Raw genomic sequence first — 13,251 nt, forward strand, 5'->3', positions numbered from 1 at the left:
GTCTTGTCTCATATTCTCAATTGAAATCAGGTCTAGACTCTACAGTAGCTAGACAGCTCCTCTAGAGTTATCGTGGATCGTTGGGCCATTTCTCTTATCAATGCTTTCTTGCTCAGACTGTCAAATTAAGTTGTATGATTATGACAAACTGCAGAGTTCTCAAAGTTATTTAAAGCAAAGGTTGTGGTGGTGGTGCAGGGGTAAAACGTGACCATATATGGACACTTTAGTCCTCGAAGCAGTCATCACTGGTTCAAGTCCTGGCCCCAGGACCTTTGCCACATGTCCTCCTTCTCTCTCACAACCCGCTTTCCTGTCTGACAACTGTCCAATAAAGGACAATTTTTTTCTTTCAAAAATTTTTATTGTTATTTTAAACATTTAAAAACAATACATATTACAATTATACAGAAATTTTCATGTTCTTTAAAAAAACTTACAATTTCATCAGTTTAGACTAAAAGAAGCAGAGACGGCTAAGAACAAGAATATAAAATACAAAATCTCTGTGTGTTAAAAGTTGAGCAAGACCGGGGTGACTCCTTCCAATGTCCGCGGCCGTCCCGACCTTCCAAGCAGCACTGGTGCTCAGAGGGGAAGCCTGCCCTGAAGCTCCTTCCCTCCTGCCTCACCCGGAGAGTCAGGCCGCCGCTGCTTCGACCTCTGCTCGTGGAGCGCCGGCTCCTTCGTCCACGGAGGCGCAGGCGATTTTTCTTGGTGGCTGTGTCCTTGGCGCGCCACCTGCAGCCCTTGATGTTTCTCTTTTTGCTGCCGAAATCCGGATCACAGCCACGGGGGGCATCTGCCTGCACCTGCTCACCAGCAAGTTTCTGGAGGTCCAAATGGCGTCTTTTATGGTGGCTAGGGTGAGCCACTGTTGTGCGCAATTCAGTTTCCCTGCGAAAATCTGTTCCCCCTGTGTCGGAAGCGCGCATTACAGCCCGAGAGGCGGTGTTCTGCACAACAGAAATAATAAAACGATGATTTGTTAAAATCTTGCTCTCCTCTCCTTCTAGTTTAAAATGTTCTAAAAATTTCCGTATAAAACCATATGCATGTGGGAGGTTAAAAGCTACTGGGGGTTCTATAATCACTCTTTATCATTTTTAATTGTCTATTTCTTTTCCTGTCTTTTCTAGATAAAATCCAATTAGAATCTCCCCAATTATTAAAGGTTTTAGTTCCCAGCCTGTGGGGCTGCAGTTCCTCTAAAAAGTCATACCTGTCGTGTTTGTCATTAAAGCCATAAATATTTAAGAGGTTAAAATCCTGTCCGTTAAAAGTCAGATTTGCTAAAAGTGCTCGTTCCTCTGTCACCACTGTGCTCCCCTTCACCAGGATGTGCGGGTTGTTTATTAAAATGGCCACGCCGTCATTTTTATTTTCGTTGGAGCCGCTCCATATACGGTCGTGGCCACAAGTCCTGCCACCGGGTGTAAGTCTTTAAAAACGGAAGTGCACATTCTTGTAATAAACACATTCGACTGTATGGAGCTTAAAAAGGATAAAACACTCTGGGCTCTAACTCGCAACTTCACACTTCTAACATTTATGGTTGAGAAGGTGAGAGTCATGAGTATGATGGCTAAAATCAAGTACGACATTTTAAAAGACTAAAAGAAGATAAGACCCATGTTAAAAAAAAACGGGCGGTCGTTAAAAGAAAGCGGGTTCAGAGACTGTCCTGTGAATAGAGCTCCTCCTTCCCACATGGTGGTGCAGGTCGGGCTGGAGCTCCATTCCCCCTTCGGGCTCTCGGTGTCGGCCGTCTTTCTAAAGCCGTTACCTTATTTAGGTCCTCCGGGGTTGATTGGTGAGCAAAGTCTAGGAACGAGACCTCATTGGATGAGCCAGCGAGGAAGGCTCTGGATTCCTCTCCGAAAGAACCGAAGAGTTCCTCGAGCCTTCCTCTCTACAAAACACCACAAGCATCAAGAGCCAGAGTGGACGCTTAAGGCGACCCAGAAGGTGGAGATGGCCAGGTTCAAAACTCTGTGCTCCAAATCAACGGATCAGAAACACCTGCAAAGGGGAGGAGCACAAAGACAGACAAAAGCAACACCTGCAGCCCAGCCCTTAAGGTCCAGGTCCGTAATAATACACTAAACACAACGCTGCTCATATCATAATGCTTGGTCATATCATAAAAACCATGTGATTTCTTGTAAAGAGCAGGGAGAGAAAACGAAAGTGAAAAAGGTTTTCAGCAGAATATAAAAGAACATCTGAACAGCTGCAGTTCTCCAGTCATCTTTAGGAGAGCGAAGAGAGAGTAAAAACATTTTTCTGAAAGACAGTCGGTCCTCGAGCAGATCTTCTGCAAAGGTATGTTATTGGGGCCTGCCATGCAAAGCAATGGCAGGAACCTATTACTATTCTCCCAATTCTTTATTTTTCATCCGTAACCGTTAATGCGGCTCATACCGCTGCGTGCACACCTACAAATGAGGTATCAAAACGTGCAGAAAATTCACGCCATTGGAGCTATTACTTTTGGTGGGATTTGGGATTAACGTGGCGACATAATTCGCAAAAAACTACGAAAAAACCCCATTATAAGTCAATGGGAAAATCCTTCAAATACCCTATTTTTGAGGATTTTCTGTGTCGTCACGAATTCACATAAAAATGCCATTCAAATTTAATTTTGTAGATACGTCTGTGATCTCTTCGAAGGTGAAGACGGCTCGTCGATACCAATTACGGTTTGTCCACAATTTGTCTCTAAGTGACCCAAAGTTTTTCATTTTTCCTAAAATTAGAGTGTGTCTCTGACTGATTGCCCCTCTGCTAGAGTGAGAAATGAAGAGAATTTTTCACCCCAAAATAATTTTGAAATCGCCATCACGCCCACAAATATCGCACGATTGGTATCAAAATCGGTCCTGACATTGATACGCATGTCTGCTCCGGTAAAATGTTTTCGAAATTCATCTAGACCGTACGGTTTTCTTTCACGGTGCCTCAGAGCAAAGTCATGCGACAGGATTTTTTGAGGCTGTCTCAGGCTCTCTCCCATGTATTTGACTAGAATTTCAGATCTGGGCAAATCATTTCTTTCTCTCATCGCTGTAAATGCTCTGAGTGAGGTACATATATGAATCTCGGGACTATCGCAGAAGACACATAGCCCTCTCATATGCTCCAAACGCTTTTCGAATATGTATTACGGTTTCCGAACAGGAAGGATTTGTTCCCAATGCTTTTTTTGGGTGAAACTGGCTGGCTCAAACAGAGAATTGTCTGCCCCAGCCTCTCTCACTAACAGTTCACACTTTGCTGAGACAATTATTTACCATAGCAACGGAACTCAAGAGGCTATTGGCTGCTGATTAGGACTACAAATAAGCATCACTGTAGTTCTAACTATAGTGGAACCCTCAGTTGAAACAGATCAGGACTGAACTGGCCTTTAGAACTACTTGCTGCTATGGGCTGTATATAACGGATTTAACTCAGTCACTGTTACACATGGGATTAGTTCGGAACTTTAAAATGAAGCATAATAATAATTTCAAAATAAAAGCCTTGAATATTTTTAAATCAGGTAATTGCTCTGTTGACCATTATATAACTGATTTAACCCAATGACTGTTATACATGGGATTAGTTTGGACCTTTGAAATGAAGCTCAACAAAAAATTTCAAAATAAAAGCCTTGACAATTTTTACATGAGATTATTGCTCTTTTGAGCATTATATAACTGATTTTATCCAATGACTGTTATACATGGTATTAGTTTGGCCCTTTGAAATGAAGCATACTGAAAATTTCAAATGAAAAGCCTTGACAATTTTTAGATCAGGTATTTGCTCTTTTGGGCATTATGTGACGTTTTTATCCAAAGCACTGATACACATAGGATTAGATTGGCGCTTTGAAATGAAGCTTAACAAAAATTTCAAAATAAAAGCCTTTAATATTTTTACATCAACTACTTGTGTTTTGAGCATTATATAACTAATTTAAACCCATGACTATTACACATGGGATTAGTTTGGCCCTTTGAAATGAAGTTTAACAAAAATTCCAAAATAAAAGCCTTGACAAAATTTTAAATCATACTGAATGGTGCACGTCCACCTTACTTAACGTTCTTGTGATTCTCCACATGCTATTGACTACGTTGCAGCGTTCTTTAGCATCGATGCTAATTTCTAGCATGACAACGCCGGGCCCAAACCGACGGGCACACTTTGGCAGGCCCCGGTTAAATTTCTTCAGAAATTTTCTAGTTTATTCCATGTAGTTCAGCAACTCTTAAAAAATATTCAGAACCCAGCTGCTCTAAGTAATTATAGGACTATCTCAAAAATGTATTGATTTTACATAGAGGATAATGTACTGCATGTTTCAAGTGTCTCAGTAGAATAGAAGAAGAGCACATATTCCAACAGATTATATTTCTCTGGTCTTGGAGGATTTGTTGCCATTCTTTGATGTGATGTCAAAACAAATATTATTTCTTTTTTGTATTTTAAACATTTTTAATTTAAGTGGTAAAAATCTTTTTGTCTTATCAGGCATCTGGCTATGGGAGGATGAATGTTGTTCTGTAGATGAGAGTGAAGAGGAAACAATAGTAATCAAAATGCTTATGTTATTTTTCTTTCAGACAAACTTAAACAATCAGCACAAGTGTGATGCTAAAGAGTCTGCTAGCACAATGGAGGTACACAGTAACATTCATAAAATAATGAAAGTAATGTAACCATCAGTTTATCTATATGTGAGACATATATATTTTTTGTTAATCTTCTTAAGGGGTGGAGACTTAAACATGCATCTGTGCCAAATATCGAGGGTGAGAAAGAAGAGGTTCGTACATCAACATCTGGTGAGTCTCATGCTGACAATCAACAAGTTGGTACAAATAATAAAGGTCAGATAAACTAATCTGACATTGAAAATGAATGTAATAAGTGCTCTCTCAGTTTTTTCAGGCAACATTATTACTATTCTTATTTCTGTACTTACTGTCACAGCCAGTCACCAACTTAATGGTATTGTGTACAAAGTGTCTATGATTAACCCAGTTCAGGAAAAGCTCCTACAACATTCCAGCTGTTATAACAGCACTTAGTGGGCTGTAAGAAGAAATCAGGCTTTCCTTTTCTTCAGGATGTCCTCTCTGAAGATGAGGAGTTTTCATCCATCCAGCAATTGTTGCTGCCCACAAACTCAGGTGGAAAACTGAGTTTGACCTTACTTTTCACGCTCCCACCAGATCTTTACATTACACACAACACGACAATCCCGCAACGGACGATGAGTGGACAGGTGTCAAGTTATGCCTGACATAATTTTTAAGTAGCCTACTTAAATAATGTGTCTGCTGGAGCTGATCATTTTCAGAAAAACACAACTTTAACAAACAAAATTAGCTGCAAAAAATATGTCTCATCAGTCCAGTAATGCGTCATGTTTTACATAAAATATGGTTTACTAAAATAGCGTTAGCCTACTCTAATCTTTTCAGGAAATCTACTTTTTTATGTCCAGCAGAGGCAGCCTCCATTCTTTTATATAAGTACTAAAATAAATCTAAAAAAACCACAAAGTGTTGGAAATCAGTGGCTAGTGGCTGACTCAGAGTCATATCTAATAACTTATACATTTGTTAGCATGAAGAGTGGAAATATGGAGGACCAAAGCTGACATAATAAGAAATAAAAGCATAAATATATATTTAATTTTTCCTTGTCCTTACACATCAACAAATCTATATATTTTCTTTTTCATTTCCCCTAAACGTATGTTTTTATCAAAAAAAGTAGATATTTTGTTTTGTCTTTTTCTTATACAAGCTCTCCTTCTTTTGTCATTGCCTCCTCTCGTTTTTCTGCTTCATATTTTTCAACTTCTCCTTTTTCTGCTTCTCCATGTGCATCTTTATGTCAATGAGGAGAGCTGCCTTCTATGTCCAGCTCCTCTACTATTGGCCTATAGAGCTTTGGAACCAACATCACTGCATAAGACATAATGGGGCGTTTACGTCTCGCGCAGTCGCTCTGTGCCATCTTTACAGGCCACAGACCAAAACAAACTTTATCCGGGTGTTTTTATTATGTTACTGCCCGCAGTTAAGTTAGTTTTGAGTTAGATATTCCAATATCCGTAGAGCAAGCACTCTTTAGCTCAAGGTTGATTCGATTTATGAACGCTAATTTGGCCAGCCGTTCTCGAGCTTCCTCCTCAAGCGCTCGGAGGTTCACTGAGGGACAAATTTCCATACCAAACGCTCCTGTCAAACAAATGTTAATAAATCCCTTGCCTTGTGACCAACTGATACAAAAAAGTGGTAATTCATGCTTTTACATGAGACACACTACCCTCTATTAAAATGTTAAGTCATATTCAATATTTTAAATAATTTTAATATTAAATAATGTTTTCTTCAATAGCTTCCACAATTACACACTGATTGACTCAATAGGTCATATGACCTAAAAGCTATTGAAGAGAAATACTAAATTTAAACTAAAAAAATAGGTAAAAAATAAAAAATGAGTTAAAATGGAATAAAAATGTGTGTGCCTCATATATACAGGCTAGTAGAACAATTACACACTGATTTCTAGTCAATGTGGCACACAATATGGAAGCTATTGAAGAAAACATATTATTTTATATTAAAATGATTTAAAATATTGAATATGACTTGACGTTTTAATAGAGGGTAGTGTGTCTCATGTAAAAGCATGAATCATCACTTTTTTTGTATCAGTTGGTCACAAGGCAAGGCATTTATTAACATTTGTTTGACAGGAGCGTTTGGTATGGAAATTTGTTGACAGTCCTTCAGTGAACCTCCGAGCGCTTGAGGAGGAAGCTTGAGAATGGCTGGCCGAAATTAGAGTTCATAAATCGAATCAACCTTGAGCTAAACGTTGTTTGCTCCTCGGATATTGGAATATCCAATATCCAACTTGAAACTATCTTCACTGCGGTCGGTAACACAGTAAAAAATCCAGGATAAAGTTGGTTTTGTAAAGATGACACCGAGCGACTACGCGAAACGTAAACGCCCCACAATGTCTTATGCAGTGATGTTGGTTTCAAAGCTCTATTGGCCAATAGTAGAGGAGCTGGACAAAGAAGGCAGCTTTCCTCATTGACATAAAGATGCACATGGAGAAACAGAAAAATGAGAGGAAGCAATGACAAAAGAAGGAGGGCTTGTATAAGGAAAGGACAAAATCAAATTTCTACTTTTCTTTTATTTCTTATTATGTCAGTTTTGGTCCTCCATATGGCAAGCGGTATAGTCAGTGTGGAAATACTGGACATCCTGAGTGAAGTAAGGAAAAATCAAAGGGAGTCAACAAAATATTCACAAAATACTTTAATTCCTTGTTTTAATTCATTATTTATTCTCAGTGAAAAATACAATATAGCCTGCCAGGTTGAGTGTGTGCAAGAGGAATGTTTACTGAAAAATTAGATCAACTCTGGATGAATTGAAACCACAGAAGGAAGCAAAAGATGCTTCTATAAAACACCAACTCAGGGGCTGAATGTAAAATCACACCACACTTCTGTTATGACTGGGCTCAAAGGTCACAACAAGAAGAAACACACACCATGTTTAAGAGTATCTGAAAAACACATTTATTTAGAACAAACTAACCTTAAACTTAAAGTTTCTAATATGAATTTTGACAATCAGTGAAATCAGCATTGCATGGTGTGCATGAGTGAAGGCTAAATGTGAAAGTGTTCAAATGTGCAATCAAAATAACCCATAATGCAAAAGCTAAGAAAGTAGCATAACTGTGGAGGGTAAAGATTTTTAAAAAACTTAAATCCTTACAAAGTCTTCAGGTGTCTCAAATCAGCAATAGCTGTTGTAAAGAAAAAGGTAGATGCCTAACCTACAGCCTGGCTCCAGAGGAGTTTAGCGGGGGGGCATTGGCTTATTTTGGGGGCAGGAGGTGTAAACTAGTGTTGGGTTCAAAGAATCTGAGCACGAGCGACAAGTGAGTTTTAGGTTTACTTGCAAGGAGAACAGACAGGAGCGTGCTTCAGTTGCAATCTCCTACCCGCTCTGAAGCAAGCTCCTCCCGCACCCTTTCTTTTTATTTCCTTAGGACGGTCCTAGTTACATAGCTTATTTAATTATCTTGAGTTAATCACATAGCATAGCTGCTTCTTCTGTTCTCTTGAGTCACAGGTGTGTTGCACCTACAAGCTGCCATAATGTAGAGTGCAAAGTTCAGAGTTCCTGTTTACTTCCTTCTGTAGAAACAATGCAGGAACTGATGAACCCACAGAACAATGAGGTGTCTTGTGTATCCGTGGTCTCATGTACAGTTTCTCTGTCACTGGTCCATAAACTTCGACCCTTAATCATCCATTGTGTATTCTGCCACGTCAGTTACATCTGGTATCAGCTCCCAATTTGACACGTTTAGATGTCTTCCTGCAAGCATCTCTCACAAGGCACACATTCCAGAAGCAAACAGACATAGAGTATTTATATTTGTAATTAATTTAAACGTATCAACTAGCATTTATTTTAACATAAATACATAGACAAACTTTTATATAACCTTTCAAATAAAATAACCATGTTTATTAGTACAAAATAAACAGTAAGAATTTAAACAGCGACATGTATGAAATGTTGAGTAAATGGGCTCAAATTTGCATACACAGGTTATATATTGCAGAAATCTAAGAATGTTTCCAATCTGTAGAGTGCATTTCTTTAAATGCAAAATCAATCTACTCAAGTAAAAGTAGCAATAATAATATTACTCAAGTGGTGGACCGCTTTGTGGCATGGTAGGGGAACAATTATCTCATCTTCAATGTAAGCAAAAAAAGGAGATGATTGTTGATTTCAGGAAAGACAAGGTCAGATCAAACTGTCTTTCCATCATGGGAGACTAAGTGGAGGTGGTTGAAGAAAATAAATACCTCGGTGTTCGCCTTGACGACAGACTGGACTGAGATTCAATAGTGAAGCGTCTATAATTAGGGACAGAGCAGACTGGACTTCTTGAGGAAACAAAGATCCTTCAAGGTTTTCAGCAAGATGCTGCAGATCTTCTATAAGTCTGTTGTTGAGAGCACCATCTCTTCTACCATCATCTGTTGGGGCAGCAGCATCAGAGCCAGGGACCTAAAAAGGCTCAACAGCGTCATAAAGAAGGCTGGTTCTGGTCTGGGGACAGCTGTACAACCTCTAGAGATGATTATGCAAAGAAGAATTCTAGATAAAATCAAGAAAATTATGGACAATCCTGAATATCCTCTTCATCAGACTGTCTTGGGAAGGCAGAGCATCTTCAGTCAAAGGCTTCTTCAGATTTAGTGCAGCACAGACAGTTGCAGAAACTTTTTCCTGCCAACAACCATCACGATCTTCAATAACTCTTTGAAGAATCTGAATTAATGACTTACTACAACATTTAATTTCCATTTGGGGTTAATAGTATTTTTGAATTTGAAGTAAAAGTAAAAAGTGCAGTGCAGTAAAACTACTCTTATAAGTACCTTTTTTTTTATCTCAGAAAGTTTCTCAAGTAAATGTAACCACTACTAGCCACTTTTGAACATTCATAACAAAATTAGTAGACAATACTTGTTAACAAGCATAACGTGATATATTGGCATTAGCTAGTCATCATTTATCTAACATTATCTGCATCCAACAGCATTACTGAACTATTTATGGTTAGTTTTGGGGGGGAAACCTGTGCAAAGTTCTGTGGCTTTTGCTGGTTTGCTGCCATGATTCTAACACACACTTGCACAGTTCTGCAGGTGTGTGTCTGTCGCACAGGTGTCATAACGGAAAAACACGTTACGACATGTTAACTACTGATTAAATAGTTGTTATGGCTGAAAAATGTGTAGGAGCCCCTACTGTGTCAAATCAAGATGGGAATAATAGAAAGTTGGCACCTCTGAAGTAAAATTAAAAATAAACAGCTTCCAGTTCAGGGGAGGACAAGGCTGACTCTGTGGGCAGGCAATGCCCCACAATGTCCTCCTATGCCGCCGGGCCTGTTAATATGAATTGCTCATATGAATTATATGAATTTAGAAATTATAAAAAATTTTAGTTCTACTTCAGAATTGTGTTATGTTTGTCTTGGTTTGTCTCATAAAATCTCAGTGAAATACGTGAAAAGTTGTGGTTGGACTGTGAATTTTTTTAAGAGATAAGGGATATAAATAATTTTGCAGGGCACATCATGTACCTTTTGGACTTACAGAAAAAATGTAATTATTGACATTAACAGTTAAAAGACAATGATTTAAGGTTATTGACTAAAGTAAGATATTTGTCTATATTTTAAACAGGGACCAACCTGAAGAGGCTTTTGGAGGATCTGGGATTGCATCAGTTCTACAGGGATAAGCTGTCACTCAGTAAAATACTGGAGATCAATGAGAAGACCATCAATGATGAGCCTCCAAAGTGTAAATCTGATCTTAAATGGCATTTTCTCAAGAAACTGATGATGGTGAATGTAACAGCTAGAAAGATAAAATCAGTTTCTATGTCTAACCAAGATGATAAATTAGAACCTGATGAGTTAAATTTTGATGATCTGCTTGCCAGTCCAAATAAGGGTGACTCTGTAAATCCTCTTGATATAATCACTGCTCTCTTCTTGTGTTCTGATGGGTTTGTTCAGCAAGAGTTAGCTCTAAAAATGTCCATGTGTCAGTTCTCTGTTCCTCTGCTGCTTCCTAACTGTGATACACAGCAGTGCACCCTCATGCTGTGGGCCATGAGAGACATTGTTAAGAAGTACAGACCTTCAGATCTTTCAGAATCAAAAGGCTTCATAGAAGAAAGAATAGTTCTTTCTGAACTTCCATTCGTCTCATTTGTGAGACTGGGTGAGTGCTCTCTGTCCAAATCAGAGATCCTCAATAAACTTCTGAGTAACTCTCAGCAACACCATGACACCTTTGTTCACCATGACATGGAGTCTGGAGACATTCAGAGAAGAATATCCAATGGACTGACTGAAATGACCTGGTACCTTCCCTGTGGAAACAAAAACATGGACATCTTCAGTGAGCCAGTTGCTATAGCTAACCTTCGTGGAGACATTGCTTCATTTGAAACTCAATTTTCCTTTTTGTGTCAAACATCTGCTGCAGTTTTTGTTTTCATCGATCAGCTGGACTCTGAGTGCCAATTACTGACTAACAAAAACCACAAGGCTCAAATCTTCTTGGTGGGAAACGAACAGAGCAAAACCTTCAGAGTTGATTTTGTTAAAAAACTGGCAACCAGTCTGGCCTTGACTAAAAATAATATTCTAATAAAGACAAAACAAACAAATGATGCAGATTTTGTCATAAAATTGAGGAAAAGAGTCAGTGATGTAATTAATAACCCACAGAGTAAAATGTCTGTAGAGCAGATGGCTGATGTTGCACATGAACTGGGAATCACAGTAGATGAAGGTTTTTCAAAATGCAAAACTGGAAAGATGAAAGCTGATGAAATCACTGCAGAGATTAAAGACATACTGAAATACAAAAAAGATCAACTTCAGTTACAAGGTCAAATATGGAAGGAACTTACTTGTTTAGAAAAGGAAGAATTTCGTCTTCGAAAAGTTGGTTCAGAAAACATAGAAAATTACAAATGTAAACTTCAGAGAGACAGAAAAGAACTGAGGAAAAAGCAAAATGCTTATGGGATGTCCAGGGCAATGACAAGCTTTATTAGTGCAATATCCAGCCCACTTAGAGAAAGGTGTTATTTTCTGAAATGGATGCAAATAAACCTCGACAACTTGTCTCGAATCAAATTTTCTGGCCTCAGGGAACTTTACAAGGAAAAATGCAGGGATTTTGAGAACAAAGAAGAGATTAAAAAAATAGACCAACAACTTTCCAGCAGCTCACTGGGAGTTGAGCACTTCTTCCGTGAAATGGGTCAGATCTATGAAGCTTCTCTTTACCTTCCAGAAACAGATCCATCACGTCAACAACTGCAACATCTGCCCAAACTCTGTGCTCAGTTGTTGCTGGATGGATTTCCTCTTGAGCTTGTAGATGGAGATGCTTCCAACATTCCTCTCAGATGGGTGAGTGATGTTCTCTCTCAGCTCAATGACTTGGTGTCTCCAAAGAACAAGATACGGGTCGTCACAGTTCTTAGAGTTCAGGGCACAGGGAAGTCCACTCTCCTTAACACCATGTTTGGAGTTCAGTTTGCAGTCAGCAGTGGTCGATGCACTAGAGGTGCCTTCATGCTGCTCATCAAAGTCAATGAAGACTTCAAGAAAGTTCTCAACTGTGACTTCGTGATGATCATCGACACTGAAGGCTTAAAGTCACCAGAGCTAGCACAGCTGGACAACAGCCATGAGCATGACAATGAGCTGGCAACACTTGTTGTTGGTCTGAGTGACATCACCATTATCAATATTGCAATGGAGAATTCAACAGAGATGAAAGACATCCTGCAGATAGTGGTGCATGCTTTCCTCAGGATGAAGGCGGTCGGCAAAAAGCCTCAATGTCAGTTTGTTCACCAGAACGTTTCTGATGTTTCAGCTCATGAGAAGAACCTGAGAGACAGGAAGCTGCTGTTAGAACAGCTGAATGAGATGACCCAGGCTGCAGCTAAAATGGAGAAGAAAGAAAAATATAAGAGCTTCACTGATGTGATGGAGTATAATCCAGACACTGGGAACTGCTACATTCCTGGACTCTGGAATGGAAACCCACCAATGGCCCCAGTCAATGCAGGATACAGTGAGACTGTTTATGAACTCAAGAAAAACATCATCCAACAGCTGGGAAAATGTAGGTCACCTTCTAATAACATCATCCAACAGCTGGGAAAGTATGAGTCAACTTCTAATAACATCTTGGAGTTCAGAGAGTGGATAACCAGCCTGTGGAACGCAGTAAAACATGAAAACTTCATCTTCAGCTTCAGAAACAGCCTGGTGGCTGATGCTTACATGAGGCTCTGCACAGAATACAACCAATGGGAGTGGGAGTTCAAAAAGGAAATGTACAAATGGGTTACCACAGCAGAAACAAGAATTTCCAATTTTGGTACAGCTGCTGCAAAATCTAAAATATCTGACATGAATGAATTTATGACAGAGTTGAAAAGTGAAGCAATCACAGAGCTGACCAAGTGGGAGACAAAGATTCTTGAAAACCTCAAGAAATACTTTGATCAGCCAGAAGGTCATGTTTATCTGGTTGAAGGATACAGAGAGGATTTCTCCAACAGCATAAAGAGTCTTCGACGA

General features: G+C 39.1%; 1 protein-coding gene across 1 annotated transcript; it reads left to right on the forward strand.

Annotated features, from left to right (window-relative positions):
- The first annotated feature begins 2,141 nt into the window (after positions 1-2,141).
- On the forward strand, positions 2,142-13,112 carry LOC114157884 (up-regulator of cell proliferation). The gene is made up of 5 exons (XM_028039053.1): positions 2,142-2,325; positions 4,617-4,673; positions 4,766-4,838; positions 10,316-13,004; positions 13,100-13,112. The coding sequence occupies exons 2-5, from the start codon at positions 4,668-4,670 to the stop codon at positions 13,110-13,112; spliced, it is 2,781 nt and encodes a 926-aa protein (XP_027894854.1). The 5' UTR covers positions 2,142-2,325; positions 4,617-4,667.
- Positions 13,113-13,251: the final 139 nt, after the last annotated feature.

This window comes from Xiphophorus couchianus, chromosome 14, assembly GCF_001444195.1.
Source record: "Xiphophorus couchianus chromosome 14, X_couchianus-1.0, whole genome shotgun sequence".
Lineage (NCBI taxonomy): Eukaryota > Metazoa > Chordata > Actinopteri > Cyprinodontiformes > Poeciliidae > Xiphophorus > Xiphophorus couchianus.